The sequence below is a fragment of the Heterodontus francisci genome, chromosome 12 (assembly GCF_036365525.1).
Source record: "Heterodontus francisci isolate sHetFra1 chromosome 12, sHetFra1.hap1, whole genome shotgun sequence".
Taxonomy (NCBI): Eukaryota; Metazoa; Chordata; class Chondrichthyes; order Heterodontiformes; family Heterodontidae; genus Heterodontus; species Heterodontus francisci.
In genome coordinates, this window is record NC_090382.1 from 90,313,574 (window position 1) to 90,337,083 (window position 23,510).

The 23,510-nt window shown below is 43.4% G+C and overlaps 1 protein-coding gene across 1 annotated transcript in view; it reads left to right on the plus strand.

The window, feature by feature from the left end:
- The window catches only part of LOC137375982 (heat shock 70 kDa protein 4-like), an 84,545-nt gene that overhangs the window by 31,585 nt on the left and 29,450 nt on the right, over window positions 1-23,510 (plus strand). The window contains exons 8-13 of the mRNA XM_068043820.1: window positions 1,339-1,415; window positions 4,242-4,393; window positions 8,827-8,933; window positions 10,869-11,002; window positions 16,853-17,049; window positions 17,964-18,065. Of these exons, the coding sequence (XP_067899921.1) occupies window positions 1,339-1,415; window positions 4,242-4,393; window positions 8,827-8,933; window positions 10,869-11,002; window positions 16,853-17,049; window positions 17,964-18,065 (769 nt within the window). The remainder of the gene's footprint in view (window positions 1-1,338; window positions 1,416-4,241; window positions 4,394-8,826; window positions 8,934-10,868; window positions 11,003-16,852; window positions 17,050-17,963; window positions 18,066-23,510) is intronic.

Sequence of the window (23,510 nt, forward strand, 5' to 3'; positions counted from 1 at the left end):
CCCCAATCAAAATATAGGATTCTGATTACGGTGGGAGAAACGTACTGTCTATTTGTTCTGTCCCTCCTCAGATCGCCTAATGTCACTTTAAACTTTCCAAATTAAAGAAAACCACAGCCAAATTGAACCATCTATTAACCCCCCCCCCCCCCCCCCCCCCGAATGAGGCGAACCAAACCAGGTGTCTTTAGATCAACAAATTAACTGTTTAATTAGAAAAACTAAATTCTGAAACACTACTAAGATATAAACGACATTTTAAAAAATGTTTAAAAAATAGAGAAGTCTGTGCAGATTTACGCTCCTGCCAAAGAAGAATCTTTCAATGTGGAACTGTCCAAGGTTGCTTGAAGTCCTCGCAGCCGTCCGATGGGAATTTAAAAAAAAAGTCCAGCATCCGAAGCTTCAACTCCTCATCCGTCCAGTGATGAATTCAGCAATTACAGTTCAGTAGTTAAAGTAATTGGTTATTTTCTTTTAAGAAATTGATCTGGCTTCACTATTCAGAATTCTGGGAGTATAATAAATAGGGTTTAAATGGACAGAGGGCGAGCTGTCTTATTCGGTATATGCTGGCAGACAGTCTGTGTCTGTACAAACCAGTTAGCCAGTTTCTTCAAAAGGCAGTCGGCAACATTGTATCCCGTCTCTGGATTTTTATGGTTGTTGCCGGGTAACCAGAATGCACCTTCTCTAACTCCTGAGGCTTGCTTGTTCTTAAAGCAGCACTGATCCTTTGCTGTCTTAAAGACATACTGCATATTTTTTTTTAAAAAACAGGATCATAACGCTAGTTATCCTTGAATGTGTTGGTGGGTCGTTTTGAATTGCAGTAGTCTATGTGGTGCAGGTATTTCCACAATACTATTAAGGATTTCCAGGATTTTGATCCACTGAAGGAATGACGATATGTCCCAAATTAAGATGGTGGCTGAGAAGTTGTGACATTGACCCAAAACCTTGAGACACAAATTTTAAAAAGATGAGAGAGAGAAGAAACAATTGTCAAGGAAACTGGACCAATAATTGGAAGCATATTTTGCATTCAAATCGAAAGACTGATTTCTAACCTGACCAGATATCACCTCTAGTAACTGTTGAGTCAGTGTCTATTCTGGTACACTATATTTTAGTATTTGTGGTTTTATAGTAGAAACAGTACACAAATGTAGTTCACAAGGATATGATTTTCAAAGTGCATCGGACAGAAATAATCTTTTTGTTTTCTTGAAAGTGGGTGGACAGATGACATTTTTACTTGGTGGATAGCAGTATAACATTTTCTCAAATCTTGTTAAAACTTCTCAATTTTGTTTTTCTATTTTGTATTTTTTAAAGGGCCCAGTTTGAAGAGATGTGCAGTACTCTTTTGTTCAGAGTGGAGTCTCCTCTTCGCAGTATTATGGAACAAACCAGTGAGTAAACAGATTAATTCGGATTGGTTTATCAGTTTCACTTTGTTTTTCTAATTATAGAATCATAGTAATTACGATGCAGAAAGACACCATTCAGCTCATTGCAGCTTGTTCTTCAAATCTAGTCCCATTTCCTCAACCTGTTCCTGTAGCTGTTATATTCCTTTTCAAATACTTATCCAATTTATGTAGAGAGCTTGCGTTAGGCCCCATCTAAACTGGCACGTTCAGTTTTGGGCACCTGAGGTACATATTCACTTTGGAGGGGTTGCAGCACCAGAATGATGAATTAGAAACTGGAGAAGACCATGCAGGCCCTCAAGCCTGCTTTGTCGCTCAATTAGATCACAGATCTGCACCTCAACTCCATTTACTCACCTTTGCCTCATATCTTTTCATAACTTTAAGTAACGCAAGTTTTAGGTAATTACATGGACAGATCATATCCTCCTACATGTAGGATAGCAGTATAAAGTTTTCTCCGATCAAAGCTTCTGTCGACTTGGAGGATTAAATTGAGAACAGATTGCATAAAGGTTTTTTTATTCATTCGGGGGATGTGGGCATCGCTGACAGGCCAGCATTTATTACCCATCCCTAAATGTCCTTGAGAAGGTGGTGGTGAGCTGCCTTCTTGAACCGCTGCAGTCCTTGGGGTGTAGGTACACCAACAGTGCTGTTCGGAAGGGAATTCCAAGATTTTGACACGACAGTGAAGGAGCAGCGATATAGTTCCAAGTCCGGATAGTGTGTGACTTGGAGGGGAACTTGCAGGTGGTGGTGTTCCCATGCATCTGCTGCCCTTGTCCTCCTCCTAGGTGGTAGAGGTCACTGGTTTGGAAGGTGCTGTTGAAGGAGCCTTGGTGCGTTGCTGCAGTGCATCTTGTAGATGGTACATACTGTTGCCACTGTGTGTTGTGGTGGAGGGAGTCAATGTTGAAGGTAGTGGATGAGTGCCAATCAAGCGGGCTGCTTTGTCCTGGATGGTGTCGAGCTTCTTGTGTTGTTGGAGCTCCATCCATCCAGGCAAGTGGAGAGTATTCCATCACACTCCTGACTTGTGCCTTGCAGATGGTGGAGAGGCATTGGGGAGACAGGAGGTGGGTTAATCGCCTCAGAATTCCCAGCCTCTGACCTGCTATTGTAGCCACAGCATTTATGTGGTGCTCCAGTTCAGTTTCTGGTCAATGGTGATCCCCAGGATGTTGTTGAGGGGGGATTCTGCAATGGTAATGCCATTGAACGTGAAGGGGAGATGTTAGATTCTCTCTTGTTTACGATAGTCATTGCCTGGCACTTGTGTGGCACGAATGTTACTTGCCACTTATCAGCCCAAGCCTGTATGTTGTCTAGGTCTTGCTGCATATGGGTATGGGCTGCTTCAGTATCTGAGGAGTTGCTAATGGTGCAATCATCATCGAACATCCCCTCTTCTGACCTTATGATGGAGAGAAGGTCATTGATGAAGCAGCTGAAGATGGTTGGGCCTAGGACACTACCCTGAGGAACTCGTGAATATAAAAGATTGAGTGGGTGAACCACTAGAGATGTTTAGAATTTTAAAGGGATTTTATAGGGGAGATAGAGAACTATTTCCTCTGATGAGGGAATCAAGAACAAAAGGATAGAATCTCGAAATTAGAGCTAGGTCATTCAGGAGCAAAATCAGGGAGCATTTTTTCACACGCAGTAATAGAAATCTGGAGCGTTCTCCCAAAAAGCCGTGGATGCTAGGACAGTTGGAACCTTCTGGAGTGCAGTAGCTAAATTTCTTTCAGGTAAGGATATGCACCTAAGGTGAACAACTTGAGTTGAGGAGCAGATCTGCTGGGATCTAATTGAATGAGAGAGCAGGCTCGAGGGGCTGAATGACCAGTTCCCTAGCATTCCTAATTTCTTAATAATGTCTTTGTCTTAATATCTACCTGTTCGAAAAGATTCGCTATTCTTAAACTCCATGGAAATGTTTTTTCTAACTTACTGTTGCAATTTATTAGCTCTTGACATTGTTTCTCGATGGCTCAGTATATTAAAGCAAAAATAAAAACCAGGAAAATTCCAGGTTTGATCCCCTGTGACGGCTGAGTCTGCTGACCTACGCCAAGATGGTGGCTAAAATCGGTATTACTACCCTGGGATGGGAAAGGCAAAGACCAAGATTTCTGCTGGATGTGCATGAATATGGACATCGAATTTAATCACCTGCCACTTCAATTATAGTCAGATCTCCTGCCAGTGCTTACTGCCATGGTGCGCACTCAAAGAATGATGACTTGAGCAAAGTACCAGAGGGCCTCTAGTGTCTATGGAACTGGCTCCCAGCGAAAAGACAACACCTTGAGAAAAAGGGAGGGGAGAAAATTAATTCTAAGTATCTTGACTTGCTTTTTTTGGTTCGTGTTTGTATTTTCATTAGATATAGAAGGTTGTCCTGTATAGAAGCTTTTTTTTGTCGTTTCTGCTTTAAATATACATGTCTTGTACATATTTCAGAAATTGAATCCTGAAGCCTATTCACCAAAAAAGCCAACTTGATGGAAATGCTACAATTTAGTTAAAAGAACCTAAAGTAATTTTCCCCTTCAGTGATTCTATCACACCACTGTAGTTCTCATGTCGCAAAGCAGTCTTAGGAAAGTGTGAATTGAGTTTTTATGATGCCTTTAGAATGGATTACTTTCCAAGTTTCAGCATAGACTTAGTATCTATATTAATGAGTATTGTAAAGAAGAAAATCTTTCATAATGGAACATTTTATCTTTCTCCATTTCCTACTGTGCCATTGTACCACATTCCTTCAGTAACAAATGTTTCTCCTCCCTTTAGAACTTAAACGTGAGGATATTTATGCTGTTGAGATTGTGGGTGGAGCAACTCGTATCCCTGCTGTTAAAGAAAGAATTACCAAGTTCTTTGGTAAAACCCTGAGTACAACTTTAAATGCGGATGAGGCTGTAGCACGTGGTTGTGCTTTGCAGGTGAGAAGTTTGTATCATTTGTGGTCCGAAGTATGTATGATGCATAGTTTGGCATTCTCTTTTCAGAGGCCTGTCACTGAAATTTTATTTTTATTGTATCGCTGAAATTACTGAGTTGGGATACCATTAGTGCAGACTGAGCTGCAAATTACATATCAATCCAAAGTAGAGCAGATATCTTAATAGGATGAGATGAAATAAGGTGGAAGGAGGCTCATGTGGAGCATGAACACGCATAGACCTGGTGATCGAAATGGCCTGCTTCTGTGTTGTAAAATTATTTTTAATTTTAGGTACAAGAAATTTCAATTTTGGTACTAAGTTCTTCCCACTGACTTGACTTTGAGTATCGGGGTGTCACCACATTGTAATTTTAATTTTTAAAAAATGTCATTTTGAGTGGGAGAACTTGACTATCTTAGTTTCTGTTGTAGGACTTAATGTACATAAATAAAACTTCTGTAAACAGTCTAAGGTCTAACATGCTAGCATACCGATGTGCTGTATTAATGGGTTGGCGGGGTTAAGACTTATGCCTATGATTCCCCACATAATGGGCTGGATTTTGTTGTCCCTTCGGTGGGTGCAGAAATTGACCACCTCCCTGTGCCGCTGCAATTCTGTGGCGGGTGGCTATTTAGCATATTCATCCGTGGTTTTCTAAGTGACAGTTTATCCTATCTCTCAGAATTGATTCTAATAATTTGCCCACCACTGAGATCAGACTGACTGGCCTATAATTATTTGGTCTACCCCTCACACCCTTTTTAAACAATGGTACGACGTTTGCAGACCTCCAGTCCTCTGGTACCTCGCCAGTGAGGATTTGAAGATGATCTTCATAGTGTCTGTTCTTTCCTCCCTGGCTTCCTTTAACAGCCTGGGATACAATCCATCCGACCTGGTGATTTATCCACTTTCATTATGCTTATCATATCTAATATTTCACACACCTCTTCTTTAGCTACAATGTCTGCATCATCCCTCTTTTTTTTGTGAAGACAGAGACAAAGTACTCATTAAGAACCCTGCCCACATCATCTGCATCCACACATAAGTTATCTTGTACATCTCTGATAACCCCTACCCTTTGCTTAGTTATCCTCTTGCTCTTCATGTACTGATAAAACATCTTTGGGTCGCCTTAATCACTTACTGTACCTGCATACTAACTTTTTGTGTTTCCTGTACTAGGACACCCAGAACCCTCTTTGGGTTTCCCTTGATTTTACCTGCCAATATTTTTTCATGTGCTCTCTTTGCTTTGCTAATTTCCTTTTTTACTTCACCCCTGCACTTTCTATATTCCTCTAGGCTTTTGAAATTATTTAAATTTTTTGTGATCGTCATAAGCTTTCTTTCTCTGCCCGTATGCTTCTAGATAACCAGGGGGCTCTAGATTTGGCAGTACCACCCTTTTTCTTTGTGGGGACATATCTGCAGTGTGCCCAAAGAATCTCTTATGAATGCCTCCCACTGGTTTGCCACTGATTTTTCCTTCAAGTATGTGCCCTCTGTGCCCTTCACACTGGTTAACCAATGAAATAGATATTTTTTTTAAAAAACAGTGCTGTAAATTTAAATTTTTTAAACAGTAACTCAGTTGGGGAATTGTCATTTCTGGCATTTATCTAATGTTGAGGACTCTTAACAAAATATTTTTCATACAGACCCCTTATTTTTAAACTGTACCCCCTAGTTTTCGTGTCTCCCACAAGGGGAAATATCCTTTCAACATCCACCTTGTTAGTCCCCTCAGGATCTTATCTGTTTCAATAAGATCATCTCTCATCCTTCTAAACTCCAACCAATACAAACTCAACCTGTCCAACCTTTCCTCATGAGATAATCTCTCATCCCAGGAATCAGTTAAGTGAACCTTCTCTGAACTGCTTGCAATGCAATTATATCCTCCTTTAAGAAAGGACTGTACACAGTACTCTAGATGTGGTCTCTCAAATGCCCTGTTCATCTGTAGCAAAAGATCTCTACTTTTATATTCCATTCCCCTTGCAAAAAATGACAACATTGCATTTGTCGCCTTTAATCACCTGCAATACCTGCATACTAACTTTTTGTGTTTTGTGTACTAGGACACCCAGATCCCTCTGTATCAGAGTTCTACAGTCTCTACATTTAAATAATATGTTGCTTTTCTATTTTTCCAGCCAAAGTGGACAAATTCACACTTTCCCTCATATTCAATCTGCCAAATCTTTGCCCACTCACTTACTTTTTTCTTTTTTCTTTTGGGCCTCCTTATCTCGAGAGACAATGGATACGCGCCTGGAGGTGGTCAGTGGTTTGTGAAGCAGCGCCTGGAGTGGCTATAAAGGCCAATTCTGGAGTGACAGGCTCTTCCACAGGTGCTGCAGAGAAATTTGTTTGTTGGGGCTGTTGCACAGTTGGCTCTCCCCTTGCGCCTCTGTCTTTTTTCCTGCCAACTACTAAGTCTCTTCGACTCGCCACAATTTAGCCCTGTCTTTATGGCTGCCCGCCAGCTCTGGCGAATGCTGGCAACTGACTCCCACGACTTGTGATCAATGTCACACGATTTCATGTCGCGTTTGCAGACGTCTTTATAACGGAGACATGGACGGCCGGTGGGTCTGATACCAGTGGCGAGCTCGCTGTACAATGTGTCTTTGGGGATCCTGCCATCTTCCATGCGGCTCACATCACTTAACCAATGTGAATATCCCTTTTCAGACTAGTTATGTCTGCTTCACAACTTACTCTCCAACCTATCTTTGTGTCGTAAGCAAATTTCGCAACCATACATTCTGTCCATTCATCAAAGTCATTGATATAAATTGTAAATAGTTGAGGCCCCAGTACTCATTCCTGTGACACAACCCATTTATGCCTATTCTGTTTCCTGTTAGCTAACCAATGTTCTATCCATGCTGATAAGTTATTCCCTATACCATGGGCTGTTATTTTGTTTATTAGCTTTGATGTGGCACCTTATCAAATGCCTTCTGGAAATCCAAGTACACCACATCCACAGGTTCCATTTATCCATATTGCTTGTTACTTCCGCAAATGAATCAAACACGATTTCCCTTTCACAAAGCCATGTTGACTGCTTGATTGCATTGTGATTTTCTAAATGACCTGCTATAACCTCTTTAATAATAGATTCCAGCATTTTCCCTATGACACCTGTAATTTCCTGTTTTCTGTCTTTCTCCTTTCTTGAAGAGCTTGTAGGTCAGCAATGTGGTGTGACAAAGGTGGTGGTGGTGCTGCTGTCTTAACACCAGCCAAGGCATTTTTTTGTTTAGTGTTGGTAGGTGAATGGCTCATCCCACCTGTACAGTCCAGCAAACTCACTAGTCGATCTGTATTTTGCTCAGTCATTGGGAAGATATAGGAGCCAGATACATTTTTTTAAACCATTGAAGATGGTTTACATCACTGATACTTTATATTAATATAGTTTTGATTTACAAGCAATCTTGCATATGTATGACTTTAATGTTTTGTTTGCCATGGAATGTGCCTTGCAAAATGAACAGCTTCTACAGCCTCCAAGATCTATGATTATTCACAAACAAACTGCTTGAGGTGAGGTGGTAGATGCACAATGGGAGAAATCAAAGGCAAGAGTTTAGTTTAGAGATACAGCACTGAAACAGGCCCTTCGGCCCACCGAGTCTTTGCCGACCATCAACCACCCATTTATACAAATCCTACACTAATTCCATATTCCTACCACATCCCCACCTGTCCCTATATTTCCCTACCACCTACCTATACTAGGGGCAATTGCTAATGGCCAATTTACCTATCAACCTGCAAGTCTTGGGCATGTGGGAGGAAACCCACGCAGACACAGGGTGAACTTGCAAACTCCACACAGGCAGTACCCGGAATTGAACCTGGGTCCCTGGAGCTGTGAGGCTGCAGTGCTAACCACTGTGCTGCCCACTATTCATCTCCTCCATGGCATTACCACATCAATACGATACAGAAATAGGTGTTTTCAGCTGCCTTTATGCTCATGCCATGATTCGACTGTCACAGAAGAGATCCATATGATTAACTAGTCAGCGTCAATACTTCTGTGGCATTTTTGTTCCCCCAAGTGCACCAGGACACATTGACAATGTTGAAAATGCTGGTCCCTTTAATGACCAGAACTTACTTCAGAGTTAATAGAGAGCAGGTGATGGTTGTTGTAGCTTGTATTTAAGGGCTAGGTTTTTCCCTCAGTCAGGGAAGTTCCTTCTGGACAGGGAGTCAGTCTAGAAGGGAAGAGTGGAAACTGATATTTGACCTGAACTATGGATTGAGAGTAAAACAGTTGTGGATCACAGACTGTCTCCTGCTTCCCGATTTTGATGAATTTGCCAATTGATCACTCATTACTTTTGAGGCAAAACTGTCTTTGAAGTATTGTACTTCAGGTTTGTTTTTTTTTCCCCTAGTGTGCTATTCTTTCACCTGCATTCAAAGTGAGGGAATTCTCTATCACAGACTTGGTTCCATTCCCAATTTCCATGAGGTGGAATTCGCCTGCTGAGGAAGGGCTTGGGTAAGCATTCATGTCCAGCTTCTAAATCAATTTGCATCACTGGTGAACCTAGGTGCCTGAAGTTAGGACTCTGTTCAATTTCCCGTGCAATTTTCAGGAGTCTTGGTATTGCTTTCAAGGAAAAGAGAGTGCAATAATTTATGCATCACAGTTTATATTGCTTAAATGCTTAGTATATGCCAATACTGCTAGTGACATCATGGCCAAATATTAATACAGCCACGGTTCTTGCAATCCACTGACCCTTACTGGAAATTCTCTAGTGAGGACAGTCGGCCTATCTCTGGCTCCTGAGGTGGAATGTCAGACCCTTACTTACATAGCTCACAGGTGATGTACCAGAGGGCTGTCATCAATCTTGGAACCATATCTTAACACTAGAGTCCCAGAGGACAAAAGTGAAGAAAATAGGTGGCAAAGTTGTCCTGTAATCTGTCTATAGGAAACAGACTGGTGGTCCGTGCATATTTTTTAAAATTGATGCTTTCTGCTTTTGATGAATTCCTGCACGTGCACTATCTGTTCCTGCTGTTTTGCCAAACCACTCACTATTCCACAATAAAGCCAGAAAACAAATAACTCCCAACTGCTTCTCTCCACTACATACAGTTTCTTTCAACCCTTCTCCAGACCCATTCACCCTCACCAACAAGAGAACAAGGAGCTTATGTCACCTAAATTGTGACCATCCATTCAGCTGCCTCTGCCGCATTCCTCCTGCTTGCCCACAAAGCCAATCTTTCCAAAAGATTTAATAAAAACAGAAAATGCTGCAAGTACTCAGCAGGTCGAGCAGCACCTGCGGGGAGAGAAACTCTTGTCTCCAATAATGCTGCCAAATCTGTTGAGTATTTGCAGCATTTTGTTTGCATTTCAGATTTCTAGCATCTGCAGTACTTTACTTTTGTGATTTGAAAAGATTTTTCCTTTCTCTAGTCCAGTACCCACATTTGTATCTAGTTTCTCTCCTACCATCCCTCACAATGTCTTCTATGAGCTTATCTGGTCAATAAGACTCGCCTCAATCCTCACTTGACCCTATTCCCACTAATCTGCTTAGCACCCACTTCCTTTCCTGACCCTTGACCACAAGCTGAGCTTCCAGCCCTGTATTCTCTCCATTATGAAGACCGCCTACTTCTATCACCGTAGTATTGCCAAGTCTACTACTGCCTCAGCCTATCTGCTTTTGTCACCAGCAAATTCAATTATTCCAATGCTCTCCTGGCTGCCGTTCTGTCCTCCACCCTCTATAAACTTCATCTCATCCAAAATTCTGCTGCCCATGTCCTGTCCCACTCGCCCATCACCCCTGTACACACTAACCTATGTTCACTCACTCCCAATCACCCAAGTCCTGCAGTCTAAAATTTTCATCCTCCTGTTTGTCTACCCTCACTATCTCTGTAGCTTTCTCTTGGAGCTCCTTATTTCCCTATGTCTGACCTCTTGTGCAACCCACTCTCTTGGTCTTACCATTGGAGGCTGTGCCTTCAAACATCTAGGCTCTACACTCTCGAATTTCCTCCCTGTACCTCTCTACCTTACCCCTCCTCTTTTAAGACACTCATGAAAACCCACCCAGCTAAGATCTACTTTGGCTCAGCGCAAGTTTTTTTGTCTGATTTATGCTTCTGAAGCACAGTGGGATATTTTTCTACATTAAAGTCTCTATATTTGACCTAATTTTCCTCTCCCTTTCTTGCACAAATTAACCATGTAAGTTAACCAATGAGAGGAATATGCTTCAAGACTTGGAGCACGTTTAATGTAGCTGCAAACAAACCTTTTGCTGTTAGACTTTTGCAATGAAATAATTATAGTATTGTTTTCCTCCGATGAATGGCTTGTGTGGAGAATGAGTAGCATATTTAGTTTTCAGTGTATTTGAAATTGAATCAAATAGATTGCCATTTTTTAAATTTTATTTTTTAGTGATTGTGAGGTCTTCCCCAAGAACCATGCAGCACCATTCTCCAAAGTTCTTACTTTCTATAGAAAAGAATCCTTCAACCTTGAAGCAATTTACAGTTGTCCCAAGGAGTTGCCCTATCCTGACCCCAAAATTGGTGAGATGTAGTAAATGCTTATGTTTTCTCTAAATGCTGTTTTCATGTTGAAAGGAAAGTTTGCACAGTTGGAATAGATTTCTTTGGCGGATGTTAAAAGTAGGTTTGAGTATTAATGGGTGCCCTTCCTACCAAGCTCAAGTGTAGTTTCTGGGGGATAACAGAGTTTATGAAGATTCCTCCAAGCTGAAGTTTCATCCCTTTTTCTGTTTCTCCCCATACTTCTCCTGGGATTAGTTTGAGAACACGGAGTGTTGCATTTCACCTATTTTCAGCCATTTCCCTGGTGGAAGGATTCAAGCACAAGCTATATTGAAGTATTAGGTTAAAGTTAATGTCAGTGAATGAAGAGTTAAAATCCAACGTACAGCCATGTGGAGGGTGAAGATGATGAGCAGTCTACTGGAAAGTTGCACGTTCTCTGTTCAAACAATGGAATAGATCATTAAGCTTGTCCATATGAATCATCCAAGCTAATTTTACTGGTATAACACTATTCATTCTGAAAGCAGCCGTAATTAGATATCTTGGGAGGAAGTGGGGCGGCATGGAGGAGGGCAACAAGCCAGGGAATGGAAGTAACAGGCTGAAATGGTAGTTCCACAGGCCAGCTCCAGGCAGGGAAGGACTTGGGGGTACAGCTGCCAAACTTTTTATCTCGGGTGACCACAAGAATAATGAAAAGAGACCTATTTGAAGTCAGTTGGCAGCATTAGCTGAGGAAAGTATGGCTGAGATCAGTCTAACTTAAGGGAACCACTGAGGCCCAGATGAGCCTCGATCTCATGCAGTGATGAAAGCTGGCCAAAATGAAGTGTTAACTTAAGCAACTAACTAGGACAGTGTTGTGTATTTTTATTATTTATAAAGAGTTGAATGTACATTGTGATTAAAATGACATTTACTTTAATAGTTGCATTCTGTATTCATTTATGATGTAAATCATCACACTCATCCCACTGATGTAATTAGTCCACCTTCTGGAAAATTGAAGAACATGTGAGGACACTTGAGAGTCATCATATCCAGTTAGTGGCTACAGTAACATAATGGTTATGTTGCTGGACTAGTAATCCAAAGGCCTGGACCAATAACCCGAGACGAGTTCAGATCCCAACATGGCAGCTTGGGAATTTAAATTCATTTAATTAAATAAATCTAGAATAAAAAGCTAAAATCAACAATAATAATGACCATGAGACTGCCAGATTGTCCTAAAAAAAAAAAAAACCTCTCTGGTTCATCGCTGTCCTTCAGGGAAGGAATCTGCCATCCTTACCTGTCTGGCCTATATGTGACTCCAGACTCTCAGCAGTGCGGTTGACTCTTAACTGCCCTCTGAAGTAGCCTAGCAAGGCACTCAGTTCCATTCACCACCACCTCAAGGGAAATTAGGGATGGGCAATAAATGATGGCAGTGCCAGCAACACCCACATCCATGAATGAAGAAAAATAAACCAGTTCACATAACAAGGGTCTCATGTTACTTCACTCCAGATTATGCTATCATACATCTAGACATTGAATAGCAAAAGTAAGTTCCTGATTGTGAGGAATTTGAGTGCTTACGGGAGAGACCAGTGATTTCTAAACCGAGACTAGCTATGGCAGACCTGAAATTTTGTATTCCCTATAAAAATAACACTTTTTTAAGTCAGTAATGTACGCCATGGAAGGAAGCCGTTCAACTCATTGAGTCCATGCCAGCTCTCTGCGGAGCATTCCAGTCAGTCCCACTTTCCCGCTCAATTTCCCCATAGCCCTGCAAGTATATTTCCTTCAAGTGCCCATCCAGTTTCCTTTTGAAATCATTGCCTCCGCTTCCACTACCCTCGAGAGTGTTTCAGGTCATTACTACTCGTGTAAGAACAAAAAAGTTCTTCCTTACATTCCCCCTGCATCTCCTGTCCAAAACCTTCAATCTGTGTCCCCTAGTCCTTGTACCATCAGTTAATAGGAACAGTTTTTCCTGGTCAAACTTGCCTAAGTTTGTCATAATCTTGGACACCTCTGTCAAATCTCCCCTCAATCACCTTTGCTCTAGGGAGAACAACGCCAGCTTTTTCAACCTAACCTTGTAACTAAAATTCCCCATCCCTGGACCCATTCTGGTAAATTTCCTCTGCACCCTCTTAAGGAACCTTGCATCCTTCCCTAAGTATGGTGACAAGAACGGGACGCAATACTCCGGTTGGGGCCTAACTGGAGCTTGATAAAGGTTCAGCATAACTTTTTTCTGCTTTTGTACTCAATGCCTCTATTTTTGAAGTCCATGATCCCATATACTTTGCTAACCACTCTCAATATGCCACCTTCAAAGATCGATGCACATACACCCCCACGTCCCTCTATTTCTGCACACTGTCACTTCTTTAAAACTGTGCCGTTAAATCTATTTTGCTTCACACCATCCCTTTTGCCAAAATACATCACCTCACACTTGTCGGTATTAAATTCCACCTGCCCTTTGTCTGCCCATTCAGCTAGTCTGCCTATGTCCTGTTGCAGGCAGTTAATATTATCCTCACTGTTTGCCATTCCTCCATTTTTGGTACCATTGGCAAATTTTAAAATTATACTCTGTATTCCAAGATCCAAGCCAACTCTACATAGCAGCAAAAAGGAGTGGTCATAGCACTGACCCTTGGGGAACATCACTGTCTATCATTCTCTAGTCTCAAAAACAACCATTTACCATGACTTGCTGTTTTCTGTCCTTAAGCCAATATTTTTATCCAATTGGACGTTGACCCTCCTATTTCATGAGCCTCAATTTTGTTAACCAGCATTTTATGTGGTACTTTATCACTTTCTTAAAATTCATATAGACAACGACCTCCACGTTCCCTTCATGAACCTTCTGTAACTTCATCAAAAAATTCAATTAGATTCATCGAGCATGATCTGCCTTTTACAAATCTGTGCTGATTGTCCTTAACTCAAACCTTTCCAAGAGCCTGTTTTTTTTTTCTAAATCCTTACTCACCAGTGATAAACGAACTGGCCTGTAGTTGCTAGGACTGTCCTTACATCCTTTCTTGAATAAGGGTGTCACATTTGTCACTCTCCAATTCGAGGGAAGATTATGGCAAGCCCTTCTGTCTCCACCCCCACTTCCTTTAGCAACTAGGATGCAAGCCATCCAGACTAGGTGACTTCCCCTAAGCATAATCGGTCTTTCCAGTGCCTCCTTCCTTTTCAACTTTTATCGCATCCACTGCCTTTACTCTCTCTACTTCTACCGATGTTTTGTCACTCCCGTAGTAAATACTGACACAAAGTGCTTATTAAGTACATGTGTGCTTATTGAGCCTTGCCCTGTGCCTCCAAACCTTTCTTACCCTCTTTGTCCCTAATAGGCCCACTCCACCTCTTCCTACTCACTTACTATTTACATGCCGGTAGAAGATTTTTGGGTTTCCTTTTATGTTAACTGCCATTTTATTTTCTCTCTCTTTGCCTGTCTTATTTTCCTCTTCACCTCTCCTCTCAACTTACTGTATTTGGCCTGGTTCTCACTTGAAGAATTCACCTGACATGCATCTTTTACTTCTTCATAATCTCACTCTCTCACTCACTCACTCACTCTCTCACTCTCTCACTCTCTCACTCTCTCACTCTCTCACACTCTCACACTCTCACTCTCTCACTCTCTCACTCTCTCACTCTCTCACACTCTCACACTCTCACACTCTCACACTCTCACACTCTCACTCTCTCACTCTCTCACACTCACTCTCTCACACTCACTCTCTCACACTCACTCTCTCACACTCACTCTCTCACACTCACTCTCTCACACTCACTCTCTCACACTCACTCTCTCACACTCACTCTCTCACACTCACTCTCTCACACTCACTCTCTCACACTCACTCTCTCACACTCACTCTCTCACACTCACTCTCTCACACTCACTCTCTCACACTCACTCTCTCACACTCACTCTCTCACACTCACTCTCTCACACTCACTCTCTCACACTCACTCTCTCACACTCACTCTCTCACACTCACTCTCTCACACTCACTCTCTCACACTCACTCTCTCACACTCACTCTCTCACACTCACTCTCTCACACTCACTCTCTCACACTCACTCTCTCACACTCACTCTCTCACACTCACTCTCTCACACTCACTCTCTCACACTCACTCTCTCACACTCACTCTCTCACACTCACTCTCTCACACTCACTCTCTCACACTCACTCTCTCACACTCACTCTCTCACACTCACTCTCTCACACTCACTCTCTCACACTCACTCTCTCACACTCACTCTCTCACACTCACTCTCTCACACTCACTCTCTCACACTCACTCTCTCACACTCACTCTCTCACACTCACTCTCTCACACTCACTCTCTCACACTCACTCTCTCACACTCACTCTCTCACACTCACTCTCTCACACTCACTCTCTCACACTCACTCTCTCACACTCACTCTCTCACACTCACTCTCTCACACTCACTCTCTCACACTCACTCTCTCACACTCACTCTCTCACACTCACTCTCTCACACTCACTCTCTCACACTCACTCTCTCACACTCACTCTCTCACACTCACTCTCTCACACTCACTCTCTCACACTCACTCTCTCACACTCACTCTCTCACACTCACTCTCTCACACTCACTCTCTCACACTCACTCTCTCACACTCACTCTCTCACACTCACTCTCTCACACTCACTCTCTCACACTCACTCTCTCACACTCACTCTCTCACACTCACTCTCTCACACTCACTCTCTCACACTCACTCTCTCACACTCACTCTCTCACACTCACTCTCTCACACTCACTCTCTCACACTCACTCTCTCACACTCACTCTCTCACACTCACTCTCTCACACTCACTCTCTCACACTCACTCTCTCACACTCACTCTCTCTCACTCACTCTCTCACACTCACTCTCTCACACTCACTCTCTCACACTCACTCTCTCACACTCACTCTCTCACACTCACTCTCTCACACTCACTCTCTCACACTCACTCTCTCACACTCACTCTCTCACACTCACTCTCTCACACTCACTCTCTCACACTCACTCTCTCACACTCACTCTCTCACACTCACTCTCTCACACTCACTCTCTCACACTCACTCTCTCACACTCACTCTCTCACACTCACTCTCTCACACTCACTCTCTCACACTCACTCTCTCACACTCACTCTCTCACACTCACTCTCTCACACTCACTCTCTCACACTCACTCTCTCACACTCACTCTCTCACACTCACTCTCTCACACTCACTCTCTCACACTCACTCTCTCACACTCACTCTCTCACACTCACTCTCTCACACTCACTCTCTCACACTCACTCTCTCACACTCACTCTCTCACACTCACTCTCTCACACTCACTCTCTCACACTCACTCTCTCACACTCACTCTCTCACACTCACTCTCTCACACTCACTCTCTCACACTCACTCTCTCACACTCACTCTCTCACACTCACTCTCTCACACTCACTCTCTCACACTCACTCTCTCACACTCACTCTCTCACACTCACTCTCTCACACTCACTCTCTCACACTCACTCTCTCACACTCACTCTCTCACACTCACTCTCTCACACTCACTCTCTCACACTCACTCTCTCACACTCACTCTCTCACACTCACTCTCTCACTCTCTCACTCTCTCACACTCTCACTCTCTCACTCTCTCACACTCTCACACTCTCACACTCTCGTCATCCAAAGAGCCCTGTTTTTGGTTCCCCTACCTTTCACACTTGTTGGAATGTCATTGCATATAACGTTAAAGGGAGTGTTTTGATGTACAAGTTTTTACTAGATAATTTTCTTTTTTATTTAGGTCACTTTACTATTCAGAAAGTGGTTCCTCAAACTGATGGGTCCAGTTCTAAGGTAAAGGTGAAGGTGCGGGTGAACATTCACGGTGCCTTCAGTGTATCCAGTGCCTCGTTGGTGGAAGTGCAGAAATGTGAAGAGACAGATGATGTTCCAATGGAAACTGATCAGCAATCTCAGACTAATCTAAAAGAGGAGGAGGTATACGTAGCTTGCATAGTCTTGCTTTTAGTGAACTGTTTCATGAACAATGTTTATGTCTGATACTCATTTTGAATTCTTGCCAATTTATGCAATTTGGGAAGTGAAACCATTCATCATAAAATTGTAATATTGGAAGTATTAATTCAGCAGTAGTATAAAAGCAAAGTACTATGGAAGTTGGAAATCTGAAAGAGTTCTGATGACGGTCACAGACCTGAAACTTTAACTTTGTTTCTCTCTCCACATATGCTGCTAGGCCTGAGTATTTCCAGCATTTTTGTTTTTAATTCGGCAGTAGTGTTAAGGGGCTCTCACCCGCTCCACCATCAACACCTGACAACCAACCTGCCTCTCCCTCAAAGCTACTGTGCATCTTCCCTACCTGAAAGAATGGACTAAATATCAACTTTTAGGCCTTGTGTCCATTGGTGCATGATTGTTTAGCTCTCTGATTTTCCTTCCCTCTCCTAGAGGGATGTGACTGGTCTCTAATTGTCCACAGCAACAGCATTGGAAACTGAGTTGGTTAATATGGATAGAGACACACGTCCTGCAAAACTAGTACTGAGTTTTTAACAAGTGATGTGCTCACGGCTGAGGCTTCAGTACTGCCAGTACTTTATCCAGCAAAGATTTATAGACATAAACCAACATTTTGTTTTGTGATTTTCATACCTCATGAGTGTCGGATCTGTGCTGTCACTAGAGAGAGCTTCAGGGGTGATGGACCATGAGGGAGACAGAATTGAATTGTCAGTTTTGCTGGATCAGTCTTCTGAATCTTTGTCAGATATAAAGCGATCTGTTGCTCATGCTCCTACCTCCCCTACCCTCAAAAAAAGCAGCTACTAGTTTATATTGTAGTGTTTAATAAATGATGGATTGTGGAACTAACACATTTTTCTTTTCAGAGTAAGATGCAAATTGACCAGCAAGAAGAACCAGCTCATGGGGATGGTAATCACCCACCAGGATCAGCAGAAAGTCAGAAAAATGAAATTGATGAAATGGAGGTAAATTTGTAGTTTAGCTTTTCCTGTGATTTTAAAATAGTGTCATTAAGGATTGTCCCAGTGATCATTAAAGGATTAATGGACCCTTCAGAGCATTCATTATGATAAATCTCTGCACTTGAGCAGTTTTCTATAATTTCCTTTAGAAAGCTTCTCTCAAGTGACCATTTTTATCACATTGAAGGTGATGGTGAACCTCCTTAAACTGTTGCAGGCTGTGGTGTAAGTACTTCACAGTGTTATTAGGTAGAGGGGGTTGAGGATTTTGACCCAGTAATGGTAAAGAAATGGCAATATATTTCTAAATCAGGATGGTGTGTCACTTGGAGGGGAACTTGCAGGTGATGGTGTTTCCATGCACCAGCTGGTGAAGAAGCCTTGGTGAGTTGCTGCAGTGCATCTTTTAGATGATGCACACTGCAGCCATGGTGTGCTGGTGGTGGGGGAGTGAATGTTAAAGTGGTGGGTGAGCTGCTTTGTCCTGGATGGTGTTGAGCTTCTTGAATGTTGTTGGAACTGCACTCGTCCAGCCAAATGGAGAGTATTCCATTACATTCCTAACTCGTGCCTTGTTTGTGGTAGAAAGGCTTTGGTGAGTTACTTGCTGCAAGATACCCAGCCTCTGACCTCTTGTAGCCACAGTGTTTGTGGCTACTGCAGTTTCTGGTCAGTGGTGACACTACCCCCCTCCACCCCCCCACTGCTTAGACTGTTGATGGTAGGGGATTTGACAAGGGTATAGCTATTGAACGTCAAGAGGAGGTGGTTAAATGCTCTCGTTGGAAATGGTCATTGCCTGGCACTTGTGCGATGTGCATGTTACTTACCATTCATCAGCCCAAGCCTGAATGCTGGTCCCAGTCTTGCTGCGCATGGTCACTGATTGATTGCTTCACTTTCTGAGAAGTTGCAAGTGGAACTGAACGTTGTGCAATTGCCAATGAACATCCCTACTTCTGACCTTGTGAAGGAGGGAAGGTCATTGATGAAGTAGCTGAAGCTGGTTGGGCTTAGGACACTGCCCTGAGCAACTCCAGCAGCAATGTTCTGGAGCTAAGATGATTGGTCTCCAACAACCACAACCATCCTTTGTGCGAGGTATGACTCCAGCCAATGTGGAGTTTTCCCCCAATTACCATTGATCTAAATTTTAGTAGGGCTCATTGATGCCACATTTGGTCAAATGCTGCCTTGATGTCAAGGGTAGTCACTCAACTCATCTCTGGAATTCAGTCCTTTTGTCCATGTTTGGACCAAGGCTATAATGAGAATTGGAGCCAGCTGACTCTGGTAGAACCCAAATGGAGCATCTGTGAGCAGGTTATTAGTAAGTGTCACTTGATAGCACTCAACAACACCTTCTATCACTTTGCTGATGTTTGAGAGTAGACTGATGGGATAATGATTGGCCAGATTGAATTTGTCATTCATGTGGCAAACCTGGGCAATTTTCCACTGAGTCTGGTAGAGGCCAGTGTTTTAGCTGTACTGGAACATCTTGGCAAGTTCTGGAGCATGAAGTTTTCAGCCCACAGTCTTTGCTATAACTGTTGCACATAGCTGTTTATTGATATCCCGTGGAGTGAATCGAATTGACTGAAGACTGGCATCTGTAATGCTGCTGCCCTCAGGAGAAGGCCGAAATGGATTATCCACTCTGCACTTCTGTGTAAAGATGGTTGCAAATGCTTTGGCCTTGTCTTTTGCACTGATGTGCTGTGCTCCCCCATCATTGAGGATGGGAATGTTTGTGGACCCTCCTTCTGTTTTAATTGCCCACCACCGTTGACAACTGGATGTGGCAAGACTGCAGAACTTTTATCTGCTGTTGGTTGTGGGAATTGCTTTACTCTGTCAACCGCATCCTGCTTCTGTTTAGCATGTGTGTAGCCCTATGTTGTAGCTTCACCAGGTTGGCACTGCATTTTTACGTATACCCGGTGCTGCTACTGGCATGCTGTCCTCCCTGAACTAGGATTGATCCCCTGACTTGACCATAATGGCAGAGTGTAGGATATGCTGGGCCATGAGTTTACAGATTGTGGTGAAATACAATGCTGCTGATGGCCCACAGAGCCTCATGGATGCCCATTTTGAGTTGCTAGTTCTGTTCTGAATTTATCCCATCTAACATGTAGTAGTGCCACACAACACGATGGAGGGTATCCTAAATGTGAAGATGGGTCTTCGTCCCCACAGTGATGGTGCAGTGGTCACTCCTACCAATACTGTCGTGGATGGATGCATATGCAACAGGTAGATTGGTGAGGATAAGATCATGTATGTTATACCCTTGTATTGGTTCTTTGACCACCTGCTGTAGGTCCAGTCTGGCAGCAATGTCCTTCAGGATTCAGCCAGCTCAGTCAGTAGTGGTGCTACTGAGCCACTCTTGATGGATATTGACCCATCCAGAATAAATTCTGTTCTTCCAATGCTTTTTCCAAGTGGTGTTCAACATGGAGGAGTACTGATTCATCAGCTGAGGGAGGGTGGTAGGTAGTAATCAGCCCATGTTTGACCTGATATGAGACTTCATGAGGTCAGGAGTCAATGTTGAGGTTTCCCAGGGCCACTCCCTCTTGTATATATACTACTGTGCTGCCACCTCTGGTGGGACAGGACATACCCAGGGATGGTGATGGAGGAGTTTGGGACATTGGCTGTAATGTATGATTCTGAGAGTATAATTGTCAGGCTGTTGTTCGGCCAGTCTACGACAACTGTCCCAAGTTTGGCACAATTCCCTGGATGGTTATGAAGGTCGACTGGGCTTTGTGTTTGTCGTGTCCAGTGCCTAGGTCAATGCCTGATGGTCCACTTTGATTCTTAATTTAATTTGGGATGACTAATTTTGCAATGCTACTTTTTAAAGTTAGGATTTGTTTTTTTAAAATAATCACAATCATAGAATCACAGAATTGTTACAGTGCAGAAGGAGGCCATTCGCCCCATCGTGTCTGCACCAGCTCTCTGAGCAATTCACCTAATGCCATTCCCCTGCCTCCTCCTTGTAACCCTGTGTATTCTCCCTTTTGAATGCTTTGATTGATCCTGCCTCCACCACACATGCTCGGGCAGTGCATTCCAGATTCTTAAGGGGGAGGGGGAGCAGCCAGAGGTCGTGGCACATATCGGTACCAATGACATAGCTAGGAAAAGGGATGAGGACCTGAAAAGCGAATATAGGGAGTTAGGTTGGAAGCTGAAAGGCAGGACGAGCAGAGTAGTAATCTCAGGATTGTTACCGGTGCCACGTGCTAGTGAGGCTAGAAACAGGGAGTGAGTGCAGCTGAACACGTGGCTACAGAACTGGTGTAGGAGGGAGGGATTCAGATATGTGGATCATTGGGATACCTTCTGGGGAAGGTGGGACCTGTACAAGAAGGACGGGTTGCATCTGAACTGGAGGGGCACCAATATCCTGGGCGGGAGGTTTGCTAGAGCTCTTCGGGAGGGTTTAAACTAGTTTGGCAGGGGGATGGGAACCGGAGCTACGGATCAGTGGATGGGGTAGCTGTTGAACAGGCAGATACCGAGTGCAGAGTGTCTGTGAGGAAGGTTAGACAATTGACATGACAAAGTTGCAGCCAGTATGATGGGTTGAAGTGTGTCTATTTTAATGCAAGAAGTGTCAGAAATAAGGGTGATGAACTTAGAGCATGGATCAGTACTTGGAGCTACGATGTTGTGGCCATTACGGAGTCGTGGATATCACAGGGGCAGGAATGGATGTTCCGGGGTTTAGATGTTTCAAAAGGAATGGGGGGGTGGTAAAAGAGGTGGGGGAGTGGCATTGCTAATCAGGGATAGTATCACAGCTGCAGAAAGGGAGGTCGTCGAGGAGGGTTTGTCTACTGAGTCATTATGGGTGGAAGTCAGAAACAGGAAAGGAGCAGTCACTTTATTGGGAGTTTTCTATAGACCCCCCCAATAGCAACAGAGACATGGAGGAACAGATTGGGAGGCAGATTTTGGGAAGGTGCAGAAGTAACAGGGTTGTTGTCATGGGTGACTTCAACTTCCCTACTATTGATTGGAACCTCCTTAGTGCAAATAGTTTGGATGGAGCAGTTTTTGTCAGGTGTGTCCAGGAAGGTTTCCTGACTCAATATGTAGATAGGCCGACTAGAGGGGAGGCTATGTTGGACTTGGTGCTTGGCAACGAACCAGGCCAGGTGGCAGATCTCTCTGTGGGAGAGCATTTCGGTGATGGTGATCACAACTCCCTGACCTTTACTATAGTCATGGAGAGGGACAGGAGCAGACGGGTTGGGAAAATATTTAATTGGGGGAGGGGGAATTACAATGCTATTAGGCAGGAACTGGGGAGCACAAACTGGGAACAGATGTTCTCAGGGAAATGCACGACAAAAATGTGGAGGTTGTTTAGGGAGCACTTGCTGCGACTGCTGGATTGGTTTGTCCCGATGGGGCAAGGAAGGGATGTTAGGGTGAAGGAACCTTGGATGACGAGATGTGGAACAGCTAGTCAAGAGGAAGAAGGAAGCTTACTTAAGGTTGAGGAAGCAAGGATCAGGCAGGGCTCTAGAGGGTTACAAAGTAGCCAGGAAGGAACTGAAGAATGGACTTAGGAGAGGTAGAAGGGGACATGAAAAAGTCTTGGCGGGTAGGATTAAGGAAAATCCCAAGGCATTCTGCACTTATGTGAGGAACAAGAGGATGGCCAGAGTGAGGGTAGGGGCCGATCAGGGATAGTGGAGGGAACTTGTGTCTGGAGTCGGAGGAGGTAGGGGAGGTCCTAAATGAATACTTTGCTTCAGTATTCACTAGTGAGAGGGACCTGGTCATTTGTGAGGACAGCGTGGAACAGGCTGATATGCTTGAACAGGTTGAGGTTAAGAGGGAGGATGTGCTGGAAATTTTGAATGATATGAGGACTGATAAGTCCCCGGGGCCAGACGGGATATACCCAAGGATATTACGGGAAGCGAGGGAAGAGATTGCTGCGCCTTTGGCGATGATCTTTGCGTCCTCACTGTCCACTGGAGTAGTACCCTTGTTGTTCCCTTGTTCAAGAAAGGGAATAGGAATAACCCTGGGAATTATAGATCAGTCAGTCTTACGTCGGTAGTGGGCAAATTATTGGAGAGGATTCTGAGACAGGATTTATGATTATTTGGAAAAGCATGGTTTGATTAGAGACAGTCAGCATGGCTTTGTGAGGGGCAGGTCATGCCTCACAAGCCTTATTGAATTTTTTGAAGATGTGACAAAACACATTGATGAAGGAAGAGCAGTGGATGTGGTGGGTGCGTGGAATGCGCTGCCAGCGGTGGTAGTAGAAGCAGATACATTAGGGACATTTAAGTGACTCTTGGATAGGTACATGGATGATAGTAGAATGAAGGGTAGGTAGTTAGTTTGATCTTGGAGTAAGTTAAAGGTTTGGCACAACATCATGGGCCGAAGGGCCTGTACTGT